The sequence below is a fragment of the Anas platyrhynchos genome, chromosome 2 (assembly GCF_047663525.1).
Source record: "Anas platyrhynchos isolate ZD024472 breed Pekin duck chromosome 2, IASCAAS_PekinDuck_T2T, whole genome shotgun sequence".
Lineage (NCBI taxonomy): Eukaryota > Metazoa > Chordata > Aves > Anseriformes > Anatidae > Anas > Anas platyrhynchos.
In genome coordinates this window covers 142,206,129-142,230,280 of record NC_092588.1, presented here as the reverse complement: position 1 = coordinate 142,230,280, position 24,152 = coordinate 142,206,129, and the positions used below count along the sequence as shown (strand labels likewise).

At 41.1% G+C, this 24,152-nt stretch overlaps 1 protein-coding gene across 1 annotated transcript in view; it reads right to left on the bottom strand.

The window, feature by feature from the left end:
• Window positions 1-24,152, bottom strand: part of GAD2 (glutamate decarboxylase 2) — a 37,892-nt gene that overhangs the window by 4,535 nt on the left and 9,205 nt on the right. Inside the window, exons 7-14 of the mRNA XM_027450617.3 lie at window positions 22,085-22,200; window positions 13,933-14,012; window positions 10,350-10,404; window positions 8,858-8,974; window positions 7,721-7,785; window positions 3,892-3,970; window positions 1,991-2,140; window positions 132-239 (exon numbers count right to left, since the gene is read on the bottom strand). Of these exons, the coding sequence (XP_027306418.1) occupies window positions 132-239; window positions 1,991-2,140; window positions 3,892-3,970; window positions 7,721-7,785; window positions 8,858-8,974; window positions 10,350-10,404; window positions 13,933-14,012; window positions 22,085-22,200 (770 nt within the window). The remainder of the gene's footprint in view (window positions 1-131; window positions 240-1,990; window positions 2,141-3,891; window positions 3,971-7,720; window positions 7,786-8,857; window positions 8,975-10,349; window positions 10,405-13,932; window positions 14,013-22,084; window positions 22,201-24,152) is intronic.

The window sequence follows — 24,152 nt, the reverse complement described above, 5'->3', positions numbered from 1 at the left end:
ACAACAGGTTTTATTACAAAGGACACTGTTTTTTGCTATGTGCTCTTTGGTTTGAAGTGTTGGTAGCAACCCGGTATCTAAGGCAAGTGCTGCTGACCAACTGGGAAGAAAAAACCAGTTGCAGTACATACCTTTCCATCAAACACCATTTCATACCCTTCTCTGTTCTTTATTTTGTTGTATAGGTATTCTGCAAGTTCCAAGCACTTATCAATTTGTGCTTCAAATCCTGTGGTTCCCTTTAGAGAAAAAAGGAAAAAAAAAAAAAAAAGATGATGTGTCTCTCTGTTCTGTGACCAGAAGCAGTGAAAGGACCACGCAGCACTCACCACAGTGCCAGCACAGGTCCTTTCCGAAGTGTCTGTGGGGCAGATTAAGGATCTGATTCTGTCAGACGAAGGATGCTTTCCTGTGTGCAGTTCATGTACCTATAGGTCTAGCCACTGATGCCCCTAACGCACAATAAGCCCCTGATACTGTTTGTTTCTCAGCAAAATATTGGTAACATTGGTGGTAAAGGGTGGCCTCATCCATAGTATTTTGGAGAGAAGATTTTGGGCTGGCAGGGAGGAGTGTCTCCACAGGAAGATGCTGAGTTCCATGCATGGGGAGTCTGGGGCAATTTTTAGAACAGGGGGCTTTAAACTCCAAGAGGTAATGAGCTGGGGCTTTTTCCAAGAATAATTATTTTCAGTTAAACACAAAAACAGAGACCAGCTTGATACTGTGGAAATGCACATTTTGTTCAAATACTGCCCTGCCTCCCTGGTGTTTTTTTCCCCCTTTTATTTTAATTGATGCCACATCAAGTCAGAAGCCGTGTTTTTGAAGAGCTCCAGCAAATCCTGCTTTTTCTTCTCTGGCAGAAGTCATAATCCTCTGTCTGTGACATCATAATTGTTCCTGCAGTCACCAGCTGTGATGCCACAAAGGATCCAGCTTTAAGAGGGAGGAAGGGGAACAAACAGCTGGAATAGATAAACCACTTAAGAAACATACATCCTATTTTGTAACATTAATATTACAAGTGGAGTGTGAGATGAGAAAAAGCAGTATAAGACATTGAAAATATGGGGTTTAAAAGAAGAAATGTCTCTGAATAATGGAGGCACGTCCCTGCTAAATCTGTTCTGGCAGCGCAGAACTGACTTAAAAGCTCTGTATACAGAGATTTCAAAACAGGGTAGAACTAGCATAGCCCTGGGAGAAAGGCCTGGAGCTAAAGAGGGACATGTGGCTAAAACCACCTGCTGTGTAGGGGCCCCAGTTAGTACAACAGCTATTCCAACCTCTGAAAATTGCATCCCCCTTTACAGACTCCCACACCTCCAGCCATGCTTGGTGTCTGTCTCAGAATTGTTTTCAGAGTTTTAATGAAGCACATGAGGATCTTTAAGGCTTTCTGGAAATGAAAACAGTGATGTCATCTCCTCTGAAAAAAAAACCTGAGGCAACTTGACATAATAGATTGAATAAATATATGGAAGAATTTATTTAGCAACATTTGACAAATACAGATGAATTAATCATTAGAGTTGGTGTTTTCAGATTTCCTAGAGAACAGATTTCGATGAGTTTTCCTCTACTTCAAAAGATGACTCTATACCTACTTCATGCAATGAAACTAGGCATTCCAGTCTTGATTTGCCACGTTTAATTTCTGAATGTCATTAAAATAAAACATCTTTTTACTTCCAGAAATGCATATAACAACATTCTTAAGCATATGATTTATGCTGTTAGACTCCTACAGTTACACAAAGCAAATGCTATACAAAGCCATGGAGTTCAAGTTTCAAAATCATGCGTGCTGCTTTGAAGCTAGATTGTTAAAAGTATAAAAAAAAAAGGAAAATAATAATGTTCTTTCTTTCATGTTATATACGTGAAATTCAGGTCAGGTATTTCCTAAAATGATGATCACAGAAAAGAAAGCAGTACCTGGTGTGCATTATTTTAATGCAAACAAGTACACTGCAGGATGTCCTACCTTTGCTCTCCACATCAGCCATAGCTTGAAGACATCAACATGCCGCCCACACTGCAAAGCCTTGTCTCCGGTGTCATAAGACAGGTCGTAGTGCTTATCTTGTTGAAAGAGGTAGGAAGCATGCATTTGATTGCAACTCTGCATCAGCCCCTTATAGAAACAGAGACACAAAAAATTCCTGTCAGCCCAAGTGCAACTACTCTTTTGAGGGTTGCTTTGGGCAAGTGGCTGCCCAGCAGAAATTACAAAACACCCAAATTCAGTGGAATATGTGTCCAAGCGCAAGAGAAAGATCAAAAAAAGGACAAAACCAAACTTAGTTGCTCAGTGGTCTAATTCTTTCACACTTTGTTCAGTGTCCAGGACACTCTGGCACCTGACTCACCAATGTGTAATCCACTCCCAGAGCCAAGGTGTTTTTTAAATGAAGCCTGGACTTTGTGCTTCTTAGCATCATCATGAGTAAGTTCATTTTTGGATCTCACTCTTTATTCCTTCATCTGGTTCCTTTTCCTCCTTTCCTTGGAAGGCGTTCCTCTGGTTGACTCAGACCAAGACAATTTGGTGACTAATGTAAATATTATCACACCACTTTTCTAGTTGCTTTGGTGTCTAAAATTCTGACTGTCATTGATTTTGTTCTTTTTATGTAGGCACAGCTCTTTTCCAAGAAAGATATTTGTGAAGCCCCCAGCTCAGATTAGATGCCTAAGTGTTACAGAAAGCTTTGAACAGGCAAAAGAGCATATGGCTTTAAACAGACAGCTAGAGCTATTTCTGGGCTGCAAGACATAGTTCAGAAAGTCAGCTTTGTGGGAGGGCCAGCAGGCAACAAGGAGAAGAACCTGGCCCATGAAAGCATAAGGTCTCCTTCAGCTTTTTAAGTGAAAAGCAGAGAGTCATGTTCTGGCTCTCGCGAACTCCTCAAACAAGTTTAAGATATACCTTGTATATCTGTTGCCTAAAACTGCGATTTCCAGCCCAATAAGAAACAAAACTTGGCTGTTTATCAGCAAGTTGAAGCTTTATGTGTAACTCAAAACTGAGACAGTAAAATGAAGGGTGGGGGGAGGAGGAGGAGAACTGGTTTTCTCTTAAACTGAGCCATCTGTTCTTGCCAGAGGTCAAGGATGGTACTGACTTCATCAGGTGGGATTTGTTTCAGGGAACTGACCCTGAGGGCAAATAAAAGTCAGCTTCTCTATTCCTAAGTGCAATCACTTTGTATACAATCTGTTGTACAGCTGTTAGCAAAACAGCAACCAGCTTTTTGATAGCTGGTCTAGTAAGTAGTGGTTGTATAGCAGCTGTCCCAGTAACCGATGGTTTTATGGAAATTACAGGCTTGAAGGGTAATTCAAGTTCTAGTACTGAATGAAATGTCTACTTCTTATTCCAAGAGACCTTAAGTCTTCCCTTTTTATTTTCATGTGCCCCAAAGTGGGTATGTGGATCAGAGCTGGATTGAAATATCTGTCATAAAAGTCTAGAAAGTGTAATGATGCTGAGATTTTGGAACTATTGTCGTACTGCATTTATACCACACCGTTCATCCTAAGAGGTTGAGATTTTGCCTACAGCTACCTTTTATGCTACACAGAAGCCAGTGGGGCTACACAGCTACACACCCACAAGTTAACTATAGACATTTTGAAAGCAAAGCCCACAAAACTCTGTAAAGATATTGCAATTGCATCTATCATTTCTGTTTGACAGCTACTTTAATTCCCTTTTGCACTCACAGCTTTGAGTGCACAAGTAGAGGTCTATTTCTCAGCTTCTTTTATAACCTTCATCACATTAGCAAATGCTAACTATGACACACATACGGAGAAAACATGTGGGACTGTCTGAAAGAAAATGTCAGAAGGGACCGGAGAAGCAAGTATTTTGGGACATACCTCTTCTCTTACTAGCAAGGCTGAACACTGCAGTGGGACGCCCATCATCTTGTGCGGGTTCCAGGTCACTGAGTTGGCCCTGGGAGAGCAAACCACACGAAGCTCAGATACTATTCAACTGTGGTGAAACCGGGAAGACATTTAATAATAATCAGAATAACAAACACATAGCAAGACGCACCTTTTTCTTTTTTCTTTTCTGAAGAAGCAAAGCTGAAAGAAATCATGGCCGATTGGGAAAGAAATACCTTCGTAAGGGACCCAGCTCTGGATTGTTTTTGGATGACAATTTTGTCAACTTATCACAAGATAATCGCTCTATGCACTACATTTAATTATCATTAAGCTTTCTCAGGAGTCATTTATACTTCATAAACATAAGGTAAAGGTCTCAAAAACACCCACTTGACTGATGAACTTCCTAAAGGCACACAGCTGATCAAAGATGAACACAGCAAGCTGGCAGACTAGCAGATTCCCTCTCACGGAGTTCAATTTCAGTAAGATTTTAGTAATTAATGCACGCAAATATTTCTGAAAATTTCTCTACATACTTCTGTGTACTTCTGAGTCTCCGACTCTCTTGGAAAACCTGGCCAAAAGTCATTTTTCTAGTTGCTGTGCTCATGGTAAGTTTTTGTAGCTCTTTGATTTTAGGTTGGCTGCAGTAATTCACATGACTGGAGGACTGGGTACAAAATTACCACAGTAATAAACACACAACTGATCCACCCTTCTACAGAAGAGCCTGTGCCTGCCTGCCCTCAGGACACACAGATTGCAAAAATAGCTGTCAGCCCAGATCTTGTGAAGAAACAGGGTGCTGTCACAATTCAGGCTGGAGAAGAGACATTTGGGACTGTGGCAAGTGCTGAATGGCAGATTGTCCAGTTGTTTATTGTTGTAATTTTGTGTTATGCTTGACTGGCTATTTGCTAATTACTATTATTACGTATGATGATTAGCTGATAGACGTATACATTTGCATCCTATTTGGCAAGCTGTCAAGGATGCACAGTGAATGTGATTTTGTGTAGTGCAATGATTTGAGTTTTGATGGTGTAAATTGATATAAAGGAGTCAACGAGGGCATATAAATGCTTAAAGGACTCAGGATGCACTTGCAGGTAATGTTTTCCTTCATAGGATTTGGAGACAGTTTTATAGATTCATGCTTGTCCTTATCATTTCCTACCAAATTGCTTTTGCTCCTTCAAAGCAAGCAATTCCAAAATGCACATTGGACACTGCAGCAGTTCTGTGCTTCCTTCTTTGCTATTTAAATGGACTACACAAGTGCCTGATACAAAAATCTATAGGGAACAGTCTTCCACAGGCAACATCTGGCCACTTGGCTTGGCTTTTAAGTATTTGGCAGCTTTTAATCAACTTAGAGTCAGCCATCTGACTACAACACCAGAGCTAACAATTCTGAACATGCATTCAGGTCCACAAATTTCCTTCAATATGATACTTTTTCATTTTTATCCGTGCCTATGCTGAATCAGGCAGAAATTCCTTAAGAGACTTCTAGGTAACAGTAGTGGTATGAGTTTTTCTTGAGCAAAGGGATTATGTACTGTCAACAGCCAGATATTAATTATCTGCCTAAAACATTTAATTTACCCTAAGGTCACAAATTCATCCCAATTGCATCCAGAAAAAAAATAATAATTAAATAGTAATATCCCACTTTTCATTTGTTTTTCATCAGTTTTTCTGGTCTTCAGCCATCAGTATGTGCTTGAAGAAATTGCTGACTGAGAGAAACAGTGAAGAAAAGAAGCTACATGCATCCACAGATGTTTTTTTTTAAAGCATTCACCAAAGTAACTGCACACCAAACACCTAGGTGATTTTTTGACTGTGGATCACAGGCAGAAAAAAGAAAAGTTTTCCTTTAGAGTTTCCAAATGGACGACAGGAGAAATTCAAGACTGGCAGAATTTGGTCCTTGGCCAGTATTAAAAACAGACTGAGGTGCATTCACTGGCCAGGCGCAGCTCCGGGAAGGATGCCCAGACCCTACATGGGAGCGCTCACTCAGCTGCAAGCAGGCTTTTCTCATGTAGCTGTCAACCCCTGCCTGAGACTCCGAGAGGGGAGCACCAGAGTGCATCTCCTGGTGGTGGCCAGACCTATCTGCACCAGACACCAAGAAGCACACCACATTCTTCAGGGTGCTGTTGAAATATGCTGTGCAGGGACTGGAGAGAATCGTAAGGATAGCCCTGCAGTTCCCCTGCCTTTGACAGTATTTTTTCTGGCCTGCCTGTTACCAGAAGGATGGGAAAACTCAGAGCAAGAGTGCTCCATTTAATGGTCCCTTCTTGTCCCTTCCTCCCCTATCAAACACAACTCCACTTCTCATCTATCCAGACCTGTAATGATTGAGTTGTACCATGAAACAGGACTGCCCATAGAAATCAGATCTAGGAAATCTCTTCTAGAGGTGCCCACATTAGAAATCTAGACAAACTGAAGTGAGCAGGGGAACTGAAGTCAAGCAGGGGAACAAGACTGGAAATGACAAATCTCATTAATTTGCCTGCCACGTGGAGGTGGTGTTTACCAAACACTGGAGGAACTCCAGTGGTGTTCAGGATCTAAGGCATACCGCTTGGAAAATCCTCCAGCATAGACTCAACCTGACCTTCTCACGCCAGCAGAACTTGGTCAGAAAATTTGGAGGCAAACTTTTTTTCAAACCCTATCCTCACAGGCAGCTGGGTAGATAATGCGATGGATATTTGGGTATATGTCCTTTTTGGGGAAAATATGTTAAGTTTGGAGTGCTGGAGGCAACCTTAACGAAAGCATATCAAATTCGTAGAACCACTGGCTGCTTTCCAAATTTTGCATGTGAGATACATGAGAATAGGAACAGGATGAGGAAGTTGATTGTAATTTTAATTGGCAATTTGATTTAGAGATAAAAAAGGCAGGAGGGAGTAATAATTTAATCTCAAGCAGCATGAACTTCAGAAAATACACAAATGTGAGAAGGACTCCATCTAGCCCAGAATACCATCTCTAGCAAGTGGCCTAAATAGATGCCTGGGAACAGGGTAAAACAGGGCAAGCATATACAAACTTCCTCCAAATACTCTGAGTCCTGACAGCTGTGGCTCACAGAAGTCCTAAATGTTTTTCCTTTGATCTTAACATCCTATGGCAAGGAGATCAACTAAAAGGTTCTGGCAGTTGTTTGTAAGTTTAAGCACAGTCTTTCCAGATGCTGAACTGCTTTGCCATTGCTTACACTCATCTGTGTGTATCTGTAATATTGATGGGCTGACGACTACAACTGTGTATATCCAGACACGATATACAGACAGGATTTACTGAGGGGATGTCGTTAGTACAGCTGGGTGGCGAGCATCCTCTCCAAAAGTGGCAGGGCAGTGGGTGGTGACTGCCACAGCACCTGTCCAACAAGCAGGTGCATCCATACATAGACCTCAGCATGCAAACCCTCCAAGGTGCATGTCTTAGAGAAATTCAATTGCTAATTAATTGTGGATAGTGAATCAGAGGATGCTGTAGAAACCACTCTGGACTATAGATTGTATGCTGAAAGGAATAAAAATGCAAAGAAATGCCTGCTGTTCGTACTGCAAAACAAAGTGCCGCCACACTGCAACACTGAACAAAAGGCACTTAGCAATGCTATTTCAACTGGAAGAACAGTTTGCATAATTTCTTCCTACTGAATCCTGGAGATAACACTGGCTGATTTTTATTTGTATTTATAGATATTGCTATGGTAATCACAAGTCTGTTAAAACATACTTAATAAATGTGTTTAATTAATGTTAATAAATCATACCTTTCAACACCATTTAGCTTCCATTTGTGCTTTCTTGACATCAGCAGCCCGCCACCCCATGCTCCCTAGAAGGCAAGATACATCATCTTAATGGGAAGATACCTCTGCCTTGCTCCAGGATGACAGCTGTGAGTTCACATCACTTTGGGGCCCTTTTATCCTTGCTGATGTGGCAAAACGTCCAGGCAGATGGAGCCTGGGGCATCCCCTGCACTAACAATTCTCTTCCAGCAGTGCAGAAGCAGCATTTCACAGCCCCTGGTTGGCGTGTACCACTAGCTACCCCCTCCTTCACCAATGCCACTGCCGCATGGGGCTGACCCACACCATAATTAATGATGTGCAGAGCTGCTCCTGGGCAAGCTGCTTTCTCCCTTCTACTGTCTAAGTAATAACAAAACAAACTGGGATCTCAGCTCCTGTGGTGAGTCTTCATTGTATTTCTGACCTGCGTGCCTCCCCCCCATTTGCTTTTGCTCACAAGAGATGTGGGACAAGCAGACACTTCATGTGACTGAGAGGTAGCTTAAGCAAATATGAATTCTTCGTTTGAATTGGGATGATTTTGGCTGACAGAGTAATCCAAAAGCAAGATACCCAGCCCTATGGAAATTCAATTGCCAAGCCTCTTTAGAGAAAAGTTTTGTAAAAATGACACAAAACCAATTCTAGGGCTGAAAGATGATTCTTCCAAAAGACTTATTGGCATGAACCCAGATAAAACTGAGAAAAGCAGCCAATCTGATAATTTTTTTTTTTTTTTAGCATTTCGATTTATCTGTTCAGCAATTTGGGGTACTTTACTCCAGAAACAATGCAGCCTTTTTCTTATGAGCCTGTGCGCGGTATAGTTCTTATGGATTTCTTGTATTAATGATACTTAGAGATAAAACTGAAGGCCAAAAGCTCCCAAACTAGGTCACCCATCTTAAATGTCCCAGTTGCTAGAAGCACTGCATAGTCACAGCTCCTATAACGTCCCCTTGTCCTGTGCCTTTCAGAGGAGTGGGAAGTCAGTGCTTGGAGAACAGACTTAATTACAGGAACCAAGTAAAAAAAAATTTTTTTGTACAAACTAATAAATTCATGCAAACATGTCTTGTAATTGTCTCCCACCCCACATAAGATGACACTTACATCCACGTGCATCCAGATTTTGTATTTCTTGCAGATATCTGCAATAGCTATGAGTGGATCAAATGCCCCATACACTGTTGTCCCAGCTGTGGCACTCACTAGGAAAGGAACAAATCCCTACAAGAAAGCACAGAGGCATTTGGCAAAGGCAGACCGCAGCAGCCCAAACTCTTCTTGCACCGCTGGAACTGGCATTGCTGGGATGGCTGCCTCCACAACGAGCCCACAAGTGTCTCCTAGAGGTCATACCTGCTATATTACAGCTTTTTTTCTTAATTTATATGCCAGTGATATTACAGTTTCTACCTTAAGGTGGCAGCAAACTTCCAAACCAATACCCTCCATTTATTTAAGACGCATGAGACAGGTAAGGGCTCAAAAGAACAGATCTGCTCTGTACCACCTGCCTGAAACAAAAAGGTTTGCTCTGTGCAGTGTCACATAAAAACAAAGCCTCGTCCACAAGGCACCACAGTGCAAGAAACCTCTCTGGTGGATTGTGCCCAGCACTGTGCTAGAATTATCCTAGAGAGAGTCCAACCATGCAGTGGCCCAGTCCTGTCAGGGGGAGCATCTCCTCCAGGGGTGTCTCCTGGGGGCACTGGGCAGGGGAGATGTGGGGCTTACCTCGCACACAGTGAGGAGACAGCTCTTCTGAGGAGACAATCTCCACGGAGCCCAGGGACCATCTCTTGGACTCCCGCTGCTAAACCCTGTGCTTCACCGAGTACACACTGTGAACCGGCTTTTGCACTGTAAGGTCTTGAGTATACAGCAACTCTCACCAGTGTTTTATTCTCAGTTCATTAGTTGTTCTAATTTTGCCTTGTTTTTTATATACTGTATTACTTTTATTAGACAAAGTGAGCTCTTAATGAAAATTTGTGTTATTGCGCTTTTAATACTGTGTTTCTAATGACTATTTAGATAAAAATTGTTGAAGGAACAGAGCCAAGTCCATTGCGCACTGCAATCTGATGTTTTAATTCTAGCTTCTATTAACGAACACATACAAAAGTAGTGTACTTTAGAGAGTATGTGGATCTGAGTTTACCTCCCATTGATTTGGTGACTCTGTGAGAAATATTTTCAGTGCATTAAAGTACATGTGAATTCCCCAGATGATTTCTTTGTTTTTGCTAATATTCAGCTGGGGAATTGCATCAGAGGCTGATAAAATGAAAAAGGGAGATGTTATGTAGAAATACCTATAAAAAAGCCAAAGAGCTTATGAAGATTATGAAGTAGCTCTAAACGTTTTTTCACAGCAACTCTTACCTTCCTAATTACCAGCTCACATTTCTAAGAAATACATCAAAAGTTAATGGGTAAGCCTATGTTACTTTACCAAGAAAGCAAATGCTGTAACATTATTATTATTGTTGTTGTTTCTTTCTTTTTTTTTTTCTTTTTTTTCTTTCTCTCTTCTGTACTTTTTTTTTTTTTTTTTTTTTTTTTTATTTTTAAAAAGCAGAAATACTAGTAAACTTACTTTTTGTTTGGCTTCCAGAATTCTCCTTTCAAGGTCTGATGGGATCATTTTCCCTCTGGGACAAAAGAAAGTTATATTACAATTTTGATCCTGAAAATCAGCTTTTGCTATTACTTCTTCACTTCACAGTAAACCCCAAAAAAGGAACAAAGTGATTTCTTTGCCCATGGCTTATGCAACATCGAAGAACTCAGAAAGACGCTGTCCATTAGTCTATGTTTTTAGCCGGCTTATTCTGTCAACCAGTTTGCATCAACACAGTGATGGTTACTGAGAGAAGTTATCTCAGGGCCACCCCCTATTAAAGACTGCATTAAATTACAGCCCTGGGAATTGCTCCCAGGCAGGGGCTCAGCCCAGGGTCCCAAGATGCTTGCTGGGTGCCAAGCACCACAGTACTTTTCAGCAGGCACAGCAAAGGCCAGCAGAGCTGCATGGCGATGAGAAGAATCTACCAGTCCAGACACAGTGCACTGCCAAGCCCTTCGTGCTGGCTGTATACTGTATTTCCAACACATTTAGCATGAACCATTTACCTGAGATTCAGACTCAGTGGTAAAAGGCTTGACGGTTAATTTATGAAATCCTGCAAGTGAATTAAGTGCAAGGTAAAACAGAGCTAATATTGAATGCTGAGGTTAAATTTCTCTTTGCTTTAGCCACAAGCAAGACAAGCTAAGAAAGAGTACACATAATGGCAATGCAAACATGACAGCTCCCCACATTACAGGAATAAACTCTTCACTGAGTTTAAGTGTTGTCCATTTAGATTAAAATATATATACACTGAAGGACTTCCTCATTTCTTAGTACAGCTAAATGTATTTTTTCTTTCATTAAATGGCTGATTTCCTGTTGCTCTAAATAAAAATGAAAAACTTCTGCTAGAGCTTGAAATACCAGTGTTAGGAAACAAATAAAACTATGAATTTTAGTTTTACTTTTGCATTTAAAAATGGTGCTTTCACAGTATCTGGATGGATGTAAATAAAACAAAATATTATTAATTTCTCATAATAAGATACTAAGATTGACAAGTTTTAATCCTTACACACCTCACAATACATCAATAACTGTTTCAGTAGAAATGGGTTTTCACTGCTGGATTTTTTGCACAATCTGTCCTTCATTTTACTTACTCAAAACACTGAAAGAACAATTGAAACTAGAAAAGCTCTACTCTAAAAATTAGCCCTGATTTTGTAATACAAGTTCAAAGTATAAAAAGTACTGAACTCATTCTGAGATCCCTCAATTACCTGTACAGATTCAGACAAAAGCAGTAATTGTCTCATTTTCAAAAACTGCTTCTGGGTCTGTTATGGGAATAAAGGAAAAAAAAAAAAGCATGCCATGGGAAGGTTCTGAATTCCTCCTATAAACATAGTTTAGATATTGGTCTTTAATGGTTTCTAGTTTATTGAGGATGTGCACAGAAGAAAACACAAAGCTGGGCAGACCCCTTCACTGCCAAAATTTGTACCAAGGTAAGTGATCAGCTAGTTCCTGATCATACTGAACATGTGCAGGAACTCATGGTCAGGTGAGTGCAATGTCCAAGCAATGCCAAATTTTACCAAGAAGCTAGCAGTAGGCTTTTAGTCTAGTCCCACACAACCCCCTGCTCCAAATCTAGGAAACGGCCAACAACATTGCATGGCATTTTCTTGTGCTGTCACCTGAGCGCAGATGACCTGAAAGTCTTAAAATGCACTGAAAAATAATAGGCTTTGAAGTACTGAAGTACTTCAGTGTTGAAGTACTTCAAATTAAGTCTTTATACAAACTTTACCCAAATAACATAGCACGGGAGTTATATGAGGTGTTCTAGGCAGCATCAGAAGCAGGAGGGCTACTGGGGAAGGCTGAAGGGACTCAGCAGCAAAAGGACGCTGAGGATGGAGACCGCTGGTGTCGAAGTCTTCTCATCGTACCCATGTCTGTATACTGCCTTCACTACTGCCGTATCAGACAAGTGTTCTGATGTCAAAAATGCAGGTAATATGCTATTACTATCAATACATGTGTGTGGTGATGAAAGAGGCAATGGAAATGTACAGTTGCCTAGTCTAGGACATGAGCAAGAACATAATTTTCTGCATGTTTTCATGGCTGAAATTTACCACACCTTTACATAGTTGCATTATACAGCAAAACCAGGCAAACTTGGTGGGTGTGGAAAAGATGGGGAAGAGAGGAGCCACCAAGAAGGATTTTTGGTCTTGTAGAAATGTCAAAAAAAATCTCATGGTGCTTCTTCACCCTCATAAAGGTCTACAACTTCATCAGCCCACATCCTGCACCAACAGCCTGCTCTGTCATGGTGTAACTTCCTGGGATTTGGTGAGAAATGCAATAATCCTAGTGCTTATTTCAGGATGGGTTGGATAAACATTGTGGTCTTCATAAAAAACCATCACAATGAATTTGCACAAGAAGAAAAGGAAGGCATGACTTCATTTATTCAAGTCTGTCTTTAGTGAGTAGAAACAATCAGAGATTTACTTTGATGTGTGTTGGTTGTATGGAGGTTGTCATTAATTCCTCTGCAAGGTGTGTTCAGTCTTTTGTTAATAAAGAGATAATAAGTCCACAAGTCAATGTGCAGGCACTATGATTAGCACTGTAAATTGCTTAGTTGGTGCTTTCCTTTTACAGTGGGAGTAGAGCATTTTAACTGCAGTAAAACCTTCAATTTAAGCTAGAGCCATAAATAATTCAGTACCTTGCAACAATATTTGGAACTCATAGTAAGAGTATACTTTACTGAAAAGATTCTCAGTAGAATTGATAAATACTTTCAATTATTTTTTGTCCTGTAGAAAATGTGCTTTCCCTTAAATTGGAAATCTTCAGCTAATCATGTTGATTTTGTTAACATTCCTTTACTTTCACGAAATGGGTTTTCAAAGAGAATTGAAACCTTTTACGTGAGTGAGCTAAGAAGTTATTTACAACCAATTTTATAGTACCTATGGGAACTGTAGGTAGCTTGCTGGTCTACTCCTTTCCAGGGGCCATTCCCTGGTTGGCCTATGCTGCCCACGACGCTGGGAAGACCCTTCACTGAACAGACTGTACATCCCACTGCAAGGGTGTTTCTGATGACTTGTAGTACAGCTGAGAAGGATGGCGAGGGCATGAGGTGATAGAATTACATTAGCAAAGGCTCCTCAAGTTTTCACTCCTTTAAAAAACTCATTTCAGCTCATTTTGTTGGTTCAAAACGTGACAGTATTTAAATGCTACATTTTCATCAAAATCTTCATGGCTTCTTAAGGGAATGTGTAAAGAATGATTTCTAGTTTGACTTTTTGTTTCACTTCAGGAAAAAAAAAAGAATATCAGAAATCCTTGAGGAAGGAACTTTAAGATTTTTGATGAGCTCCAAAAACTGATTCATACAGATGCTTACAGACAGAGCCAGCTCCTTGAGTGGGATAAATCAGCGTAACACTGCTGAAGATGACAGCCCTACAGTGAGTTATATTAACTGTTGACTGTATCCTATATGCTCTCTCTGAGCTGAGTACCTGATGATCCTCTTCTATGCACTGATAAAAGGAGTAGCATCTTTACTTACCTTTCATCACATCTAATCAGAATCACACTATCTGTACCAATACCCAAGGCTGCAGCTCCTTTCTTCACAGAAAAGTGACTCTGAAAAAATACATTTTATTATTATTTATTGTTTTTATTACTATTTCTTATCCAATTTAGTATAAAACACTACAGTCTTGCAAGCCCTTCAGCAAGATGTTCCACACAGGCAGTAATTCTAGTCATAGACTTTTTTGAAACTGATCACTGTAATTTCAGGCTTCATAAGGGGTCACTACAGTTGATTAGAGAAACAGCAACCACTCTGATCTAGACTTACTCCTGGAGTATTAAATACACAGTTGTGGCTGGTGATGGATCCAAATTTTGTCCTTGATGTGTATTTGCACTGCCTATTGCTGGTATATATTCAGCAATGTACTTGATTCTCTGAAATAAAAACTTCTCCCCTAGAGAATTCATTTGGTTTGTGGCATCAAGAGTGACGAGCTTCTGCTATGTAACTTCTGGCCAAATAACATACATAGAGAATTTAAGAGAGGTATCTTAATTGTGATCTCATGCCAGTGAAAGCTAGTAATAACTCCCATTAATAAACAGAACTATTGCAGTTTAAAATCAGGACCGGTCTATTATATTAGTAAGACTATTAGTTAATCTGTATGTACAAGAAGAAAAGTGGAAACTATATTCTGGTGTGCAAGTCAGCCTAATTTTCTCTAGCTCATAGGACTTAACTCCTGTTGGTCTATAATTGTACCTAAAACCCTAGTGATTATGATAATGAAATAGTTTTGTATCAAATTATACCACCAAGAATCATATTTTCTATTAACTCAAATAGAACTGTAATGATATTGTCCAAAGCCATTTTAACTACAGATTATCAAACATCAGGAAAAAAAAAAAAGGAAATTATTCTTTGTACTACAGTAGTGTTAGCACAGAAGGCTTCAACTACAGTGCAATTGTATGGAAAGAGCTGGGCTCGACGGTTGCATCTGCTTTACCTAAAGGCTTTGAAGTCAAAAGGCCTTCACAACATGCTTAAGAGCTCCATATGATTATGAAAACTTTGAGAAATTAATGTTAAATCTACATCAACTTTAAGACAGAGAGGAAGAGTAGAACTGCAACATGCCTTCAACTTATTAAGTAAAAAAAATCACTGTGCTTTAAAAATGACTCGGGTAATTTTCATTAACAGCCCTGACTACTCTCGTTAAGGTTGCTCCTTATTCCATACTAGTTAAAATAGATTTATTGCTGTAATTCATTTTCCTAATAGAAAATAGAACTATTCAAAGTGCCTTAAAAAAGGAAATATGGATTTGAATGGTTTACTACAAGGAAGAAAATTAAGCCCATGTGCTCAAAGGCATCCATTGGAACATGGCCAAGCTCAGCTGCCTTGCTGAGAAGTCTCATGGCACTGCTAATAGAGCACTGGGAATAAAATGAATGTACTGCTGATATCTCAGATGCCTGAAGGCTTTTTACATGCTGAAGGGAATTCAGTGGTCAGGAACCAAAACAGGTTTAGAGATAAATTGGGAAGAAATACACAAGTCTGTGGATGGAAGGGTAATGCAATTATAATTTCTAAACAAACTTTGAATATGAAATTGCTCAGTCTCTGTTCACAGGCACAGATATATGTATGCGGTTACATTTTTGTGTTCCAGGGTAACATTGGAGGAATCACTCCAGCTGCCTGAATGGCTATAAAAGAGCCAGGAGGAAACTTAATGTGAAAAAAAAATGCAGTTTTAAGAACAAAAAGGCTTTACTAATGATGACGATTATTGAACTTTGTTTCAGTGCTCCTGGGACAATGCTGAAAATTTGGGTGTATGCACAACTAAAGGCAGACATAGAAAAATATACAGGTGTAAGAGAAGGAAAGATCTGTGGAAATAGTCCTGGTTACACAGAACGTCTGCCAGATTCAGGGGGAAGAAGAACATTAAATGTAACCCATTCTGGAATATGGGGGTTACAGACTGCTCAGCCCTGCGAGGAAGTGAGCTTGAACACTGTTGCTTATTACACAGCCATGATGGAGTTCGAGCTGAAGTCCTATGGTGGGAGAGCCAGGGCCACAAAGGGAGGATGGGACAGACTGCTTGATGCCAGTCCTGAATCAAAGACCAGGCAAGAAGAAGCAGGGAGGACCAGTTTCACCCCTGTCCCATGCTTGTCAGAGACAGGAGTATGTGCGGGTGGGAGTGGGATGTCATTGCGTTTTCCTTCCTCCTTCAAGCACCCTTGTGCTGCAAAAAGTTGGCTGGAAGGCTACACATACATCCCCAGCATTTCTTTTCTCCCTGAAGACAAATACATTTGAAGGTCAGCGGTGAATGAGGAGGAAGAGAGTTTTAGTCAATCTCAGTGACAAAAGCATATTAATGGTCAGAAAAATTAAAAAAAAAAAGTGATCTTGAGTCAGGGAAATCTTCCTTTTGTCTGAAATTTCAGGTGCTGTTAGGAGCAAGTTTGATAGCCATTTTCTCATAGTGAGCTTTGTAAAGTAAAAACACACTGCAAAGTAATTAAAGGTGCAGTAATGAAATAAGCCTGTTGGAAAAAGGAAGAACTAGTATTGCTACAAGCTACATTGCTACAATGCTGAATAGTATGCCATTTTTATTTTAAATGAACAGTGTGTTAGTATACAGATGCTTCTATTTTTATAGCTTGCTAAATTATTTGCTCATCATCTGGCAGGGCTGAAGCTGTCATGAAGAAGTGTCCTCATGCTGTACGCCCCAGAGCCATGGCTGGTTTTTCAGATGGCAGCACACAAAAATCCTGAGTGACACAAGCTATTTGGAGGGAGCTCGTCAGCAGCAAGATCCCAGATGCTGAGCAAGCTGAGCCACCCAGGAACCAAAACCTCTCTGAGAGCTGCAGGTTTGGTTATGGCACCCTGGTGTCCTACAGACCTGGACCCCCAGCCTCACCCCACCAGCAGAGGAGGTAAACGTGCTTTCCTCTCCACCTCCCTTGGGCTTGAAATAATGTAGGATCTCTGAATGCAAAGGCTGGTCTCCTCTCTGCATTTGAAGCATCTAAAAACGTGTGCCTGATCTAGGCTAGCTGCTTGGGTTCCCTCAGTAGTGGGGAAGAAGTGGTACCTCCAGAAGGCACTGCATCCCTGAGGCTTTGGCACCAATTTTAGACTGGGATGAGTTGTCTTCTGCAGATCTATCTCTTTTTATTGGCTATAAAAAGTGCATAGACTAACTCAGATTAAATGTTTACACTTTCGGTGATTAAAGTTAAGTGACATAAATCCTACCTCTAAAGTCTCGTTGTAAGCTATAGATTTTCCTTCAGTTGCCTACAAAAAAAGTGTACCGTGTCCCACATTTTAAATACACCATTATGATATATGTTTGCTATTGTTTCCTTTAGCTACTGCTATTCAATTTTTAAACTTAGTTGCTAACATCAGGAAAGAAATTAATATATTAATGTTTCTGCACAACATTCTAATACTCTGACCTTTTGCATATATCACTCAATAGTCCTTTACTAATCCAACAAGACTCACAACTTGCTTTTTTCCAGTGCTGATAGTTTTATAGTGCTACCTGTGGACAAGAAACATTGCACTGAGCTCACAAGGGTTTTGTGGGAATGTAAAAGTCAAGAAATACTGACCAGAAGAAGGGTAAGACCTACATGACTAATACCTGCTTTGAAATAGGCTGCTTCAGACTGTTTTTTCTGGAGAGCAATTTTACTTTGATTTGAATGGAGTTACTTGAATTAAGTTGCTCCTCAAGTAGCACCAGCTTTTTCACTGTTTCACCTCTGGCTTTGAATACCACCAAAATAAAAATAATAATAATAAAAAAATCAAAACTTTTCTAGTTATTGAATATTAGGGAATGCAAAGGAAGAATGCCTGAATCCTGAAGTTTGATTTTTAATTTCCTTGAGAGGAAACAATACCACTCCCTACTTGCTCTATGTGCTTAGAAGTGTATCTTATTGGTTCATAATTGATGCCACCAAATGGAAAATGGGCTCTCCAGGCCTCTCAAACCTTCCCTGGAAGCCCTGACACACTGGCTGCACTTGGATTGCTTTGAAGGTTGCCTCCAAGGAACCTGGCTAGAGAGCAACATCATGTGTCACAGCAATGCTGGGACAAAGAGATTGGCTTTCCTATCTACAGTGAAACAAAACCAAACTCTTTTGAAGTCTGTATGAAAGGGAGGTCTGTCAAACTGTCTGCTTTGGGACAGAAGTCAATTTTCATTTCCTTCTGTCTTATAGCCAGCAATCTCTGTGTTAGATTTCAGCAACTGTTCAGACAGAAAATATCCTTCTCCTGCAGCTACTAGTATAGTTTTCTGTACTCCCTGTATGTAATGGGCCTTGTCCACGAAAGCAAATCAGCGTGCAAGAAGCTGAAGCAGCTATTTATCACAAACTGCCTCCACTAATCTGATCGCTGTGGGGATGCTACACGCACTGTCCATGCAAGGATGCTCCCCTACCACCATGGTCAAGCCACTGTTCCCAGCTCTCCCCCAGAGGATGAGGTCCCCGTGGCTATGTCTGTCTGTCTACAGGTCTGACTTCTTATACCTGAGTGGCCACCAGATCCTCCCACCACAGCCAGTGGCTGCTGGAGTTGTGTTGCCAGTGAAGGCTCAGGCAGGAGCCTCTTCACCCCAAAACCCATGCCAATGGGGGATGCCAGAGGAAGCAAGAGCCTCTCCATGCCCTGCTAGCTTTCTAACTGGATAAAAGGACCAAGGACTGCTTTGTAATGGGAATCTGGCTAGTTCTCTGCATCTTTTGCTCTCCACAGCCCTTTTCTCCTCAGAGTACAGTGACTTTGTCCTTTTCACCTTCCAGGGATGTTCTGCTCCATGCTATTCCCAGCTACTGCCAGATGCTGTCTAGGAGAGTGCTAGTTGGAGTGGTTAAAATGCAATAGCACTTACCTTGTAGACAAATGGATCAATTAAAATATTCTGAGAAGGCAAAAAAAGGACGTGCTCTTCTGAACACTCACACCAACCTAAAGCTGATGCAACGGGGACATCGGAGGAGGCCTTCACCTTAGATTTTTCATTGCGTGTGGAACGATAGACTAAAATAGGTTTCTACAACCAGCATCCATCACTTTTACCCATCTGAGACAAGGTCTCCTGCGTCACAAGCAGTCCAGAACAGCTGCCTTGAAGGACATCACTCTGCTCCTGCACCAGTGCAGAATCAAGAATGACTGATGATGAAATGGTGAACATAGAGGACTAAATTAAGTTCTGAGTGCAAGTGCACCTCACTGCAATTATACCCAAGCCAAGCCCAGCCTAAGCAGTTATAATGTACTTCACTGTCCCTGGTGAAACAGAAATGAACAGAATCAGAGTGTAAGAGATGGCACAGTCCTACTGAACAGCCTGGGGAAAACCTGCTTATCAGGCAGGTGCAGGGTTGGAGTAGTCACATAACCTACTTTAGGCACCCAATGTAGGTTGTGTATATCAGGAGATGGGTGTCTCTGTATGGTTAATGCACAGAAGTAGGTGAACCCCTTCTGAAGGTGATTTAGAATATCTAAATTAAGCAACATTTACGTTCCTAATTTGGATGCGCTGAGTTTCACCCCAGAGATGTCTCTCTTCACTGATTGATTGTGCAGGGAGTGAGGCTCCTAATTTAGGCACATGATGATTCCTAAATTAGGAAGGGAATTACTGAGGAGCTGCAAATTACTTCTCCCTTCCCTTCTTCTCCACTGGCAGCTGAAACCATCATGGCATCAGAGTGAGGCTGGATTCTGATTACTGTAATATTGGTGGCAACTGTGGAGTAACTTCACTCATTTATAATAATGGAAACTCTAGATTGGCAGAAATTAAAATAGAGTCTGGTCCTTGATGCTGATATTCTTGTCTGAAAACTGCTGATACTGGAATCTTTGCTTCCGACCGAAAAGTCTCAAGAAAAAAATCTCAATGTTTCTAAGCAGATACAGTAACTTTAAGCTTTGTTTACTATCATGCTATGTGCAGATCATGGGGAAATGACAGTATGCCATTTACAGACTGCTTGTTCTGTGGTCATCATCGTACAACAGCATCCAACTGTGGCAGGGAGAAAGTAGAATCAGACTGGGGAATTTGAAAGGAAGCAGAAGATCAGCATGACATGATAAATGATACAAATGCCATTCTTGTATCTTACCGTCTATTCATGTTCTGCATGACATTTTCTAACTAAAACTGGATTGTTTTGTATAGACTTCTGCAATTCCTTTAACAGTCTCTGCTATTTTGAAGGTTAAACCCTGATCCCTGCCTGCTGGGTAATTAAGAGTTAAATGTTCCTGCCTTCACTTAGCGTAGTTTCTCATCCTCCCTAGAAGATGTGCTATTACATACTTTATAAAAACTTGCTTGAGGAAAGGACAAAACTGCAATTTCAGGCTACTTCAAAAATGTAACATTTCAGATGCTAGCCTGTGGATTCACTGGTATATTTGACTTTGGAATGTTTAATTTGCTAAGGGAGCTGCTTCTTCCTTGGCATGAAAACACAATTATTAAAGCTCATTTCATTATTTTGAGACTGATAGCACAATTTGGTTCATTGTTTAACATCCCAATGCTATGAATACAATGAAATTCTCTAATGATTAATAGGATTTGTTATTTTAAATAATCATGCTGAACCTTATTTGCAATACTTATTAGGTTTGTAACTTTCATATGAATAATGGATCTCTAGCTGTGCAGCGAACTTTGGAGACTTGCTACACACTCATAGAATATTTTTTGTCCGACTGCTTTGGGGGCAATTATTCTGCAATGTGGAGCCAGCCGTTCTGTATTGTATCTCATCCTAATGCCATGAAAGGCATGCTTGGAGGGATTGCCTCACAAGTATTTCTGATCAGTTGTTAGGACACTGAGCTCTTCACAATTGCACAGACTGGAAACACACTCTCTGGCAAGTCAAAAAAGGCAGCCAGGCAGATGTAGTCACCCGGCATGGATGGTGTCCTGCTGAGCCCAGTCATCAAAGAGTCCTGGTGGCCAAGCCCACCTTACTGAAGAGAAATTTAGAAATGGACCATGAAGCCTGAAGACAGTTCACAGCCCTTACTGAGTACAACCCTTTTCCCCCCACTTCATCCTGCACTCACATTCTCCATTATAAGCTGCAAGGAGTTTTAAATGGCCCTAAAGTCCAAATAACCCCCACAATACACACTGAAACATGACTTAGCATGACAGAAAACATGGTTATTAAATAAGCAAAAACCCACATTTCTCCCACATGGGCACTTTGGTCACCTGACACCCACCTCCCTTCACCTCAGAAACCCCCATTCAGCACAACCAGTTCTTGGTGCCTGCAGCGAACCCTGGTATGCTGAGGGCCTCACTCAGAGACAGACCCACAGCAAAGCCCAGTGCCCCACAGCACACCACAGCTGCTGGTTCTACACAGAGCACTCTAATACAACTGCCTTCACATGTGTTATCACCCTCTTGCGAAGGAACAGCAGGGTCGGGTCAGCTAGAAGTACTCTGAGGCATGGGGATCTGCTGTCTCCAAGGGATCCAGGTCACTGGACAGATTCAGACTAGACATTAGGAGGAAATCCTTCACTGTAAGGATGTTGAGGAACTGGCCCAGGCTGCCCAGAGAAGCTGTGGATGCCCCTTCCCTGGAGGTGTTCAAGGCCAGGCTGGATGGGGCCTTGGCCAACCCGATCAAGTGGGTGGCATCCCTGCCTATGGCAGGGGGGGTGGAGTGCGATGATCTTTAAGGTCCCTTCCAACCCAAGCCATTCTGTGATTCTAGGACCCAAACACCAGATACTCAGAAGCCCGATGCTGAGCTCTCACTGCTTGCTGTGGTCCTTCCCATCCACATCAGTGTTGGTAGAGACCCAAGGCAGAATAAAAAGAAGGGCAATGGTTTATAGAGCCTGCTCTGCCTGGATTCCAGCCACAGAGAAGTGCACAGTTCATCCCTCCACATATCAAGAAGCCAGCCCCTTCCCATTTTTTCATTCCCACTGGAAGAATAATAGAAATGAAGACAGTTGGCTACGAACTCTTTTTTAGCTATTTTCTTTGTCATGAATTCATACAAACAGGTGTACCAGATAGGAAAAAAACAGAAACACATACATGTTCAGATGTGAAGGCAACCAGTCTGGGAATAGCTGCCATTCCTTTTTCTTTAACTTCTGGGAACATCTTGAAACGTGCAATCAACATAGCATACATGTTAGATATGGCACCACCTGGAGTCCACAGTAATACACTGTTACTTTTTCTATGCATTTTAATACCATTCCAGTACAAATGATAAGTCTTGCTACAGTTTTCCTAATTCTAATGTTAATGTTTCTGCCCAAGAACAGAAATGTGGTTTCTTCATCCTGAGGTCCCTCACAGCTGGGTTGTACAATAACAGATCTACTACACCTGGGTAACAGTTTATGCATAAAGCACTACTGCAAAAAAAGTGACTGGAGTTTCCTTTTATCCTATTTTTTTTTCCCATCATTTTTCCTTTAGTCCCCAATCTTATCTTTTTATATGCCACCTACACAATAACCCCATTCCTTTCCACAGATGCCACCACAAGGCAACTTCGTAAGAGGCTTCCAAGAGCGACCTAACCTATGCTCTCCCTTCCCAAAGCAAGGTGATATTTCATGCCCTGGTTCTGAAGAAACCCACACAGTGTGTCCCAATGAATACTGCTTTCTGGATAACTGAAGGGGGAGAAGGAAGAGAAAGGAAAAAGTGTCATTCCAAAATATATTTTTGTTTTCATTTGTCCTGATGGGAGCGAGGGGAAAAAACTCACATTTCCCTAACTCTGTCTTTAAAATCCCTGAGGTACATTGACTTAAAATACCCATTACAAGCATCAGCTGACAGGTCTACAGTATTTTGTTTCTGTATTTAAATTATCGATGCATCCATTAAAAGCATGCTTTTCATTCTTCCTTTCTAAGATTTTTACTGAGCCTCAGTGCCTACAGTCAAGCAGCATTTGACTACACATTGATACTGCATGAGCACTATGGGAATATAATGCAGAACCTGAGGCAGAGTCTGGGTACTTTTACATATGAACACACACAGCCACACACACAAGCATACATGTATATATAAAACCCATCAGTTTTATCCTGTATATATAGTGCATATATATACAGATCGGTTCTATATTGATGCTTATGCACATATATTTATACAAAGAGAAAGTGTATACTGATTATGGTTTCAGGCTTTTAAGTGAACAGGTCTGACTGCAACCTAACTTTCATCCATCTAAAAATAGAGTGAAGAGCATGAGGAAGACAATTCCAGAGGATGGCTCAGCTCATCCTAAGGTAGCTGTCAGCAGTAGCTGGGATGCTGTGCACTGCAGATGCATCCACCCCTCTCCCTTGAATAGAGGGGAGCTGCTGTAATGGGCCCAGGGTAGATACCCAATGCTTGGACAGCCAAAGAGAGAAAAAATAAAATCCACCCCTAATCACATCAAGATATCTCTGCTGAAAGCAGTGACATTACAACATGTTATACCAGCAAACTACATGTGCTGGTAAATTTAACATAGCTTTGACTCATGCATGATTTGTATTTATCCTGCTGGAAGTATACATATCGTTTTCCAGAGCTCACAGAAATTGTGCATTGCCCTTCACTTCTACCCAGTGTCCTAGTTATGCTTTTGCAGTGAGGCCACCCCTGCTCTGGGCTTTCCCTGACCACACAGGCCTTGGTGTGAATTCAGGTGAACAGAGAAATGGCACTGCTGGTATGGGGCTCAGCACAGACCAGGGGGCTGCTTTTTCCTCCTCTCTCAAATACCTTAAGAGGTATGAGAATACTTCTACACCTCTTTTGACACATGACAAAATGAGAAATGGAGAGATTTAGAGGAAATGGTCAGGTTCCTGTCCCTAAAACATGCAGATGTCATGCAGCAGCTACTGTTGATGATTTAGGTGAGTGATCTAAGGCATCCAGGTTGAAGAAATTTGGCCTATCTTGTCCAAAGTCACTGGCTCGGTGTCAAAAGAATCAAGACTGAAATGTTAGTTTTCCAGGTTTTCCTACTATTTATTACCTAGCCATTTTACCTTAAACTTATTAATGAGCCCACATTCTGCCTTTAATTCTGCAGCTGTGTTTACACCCACCGTTAATTGCAGGCAACAAAACACACCAACAA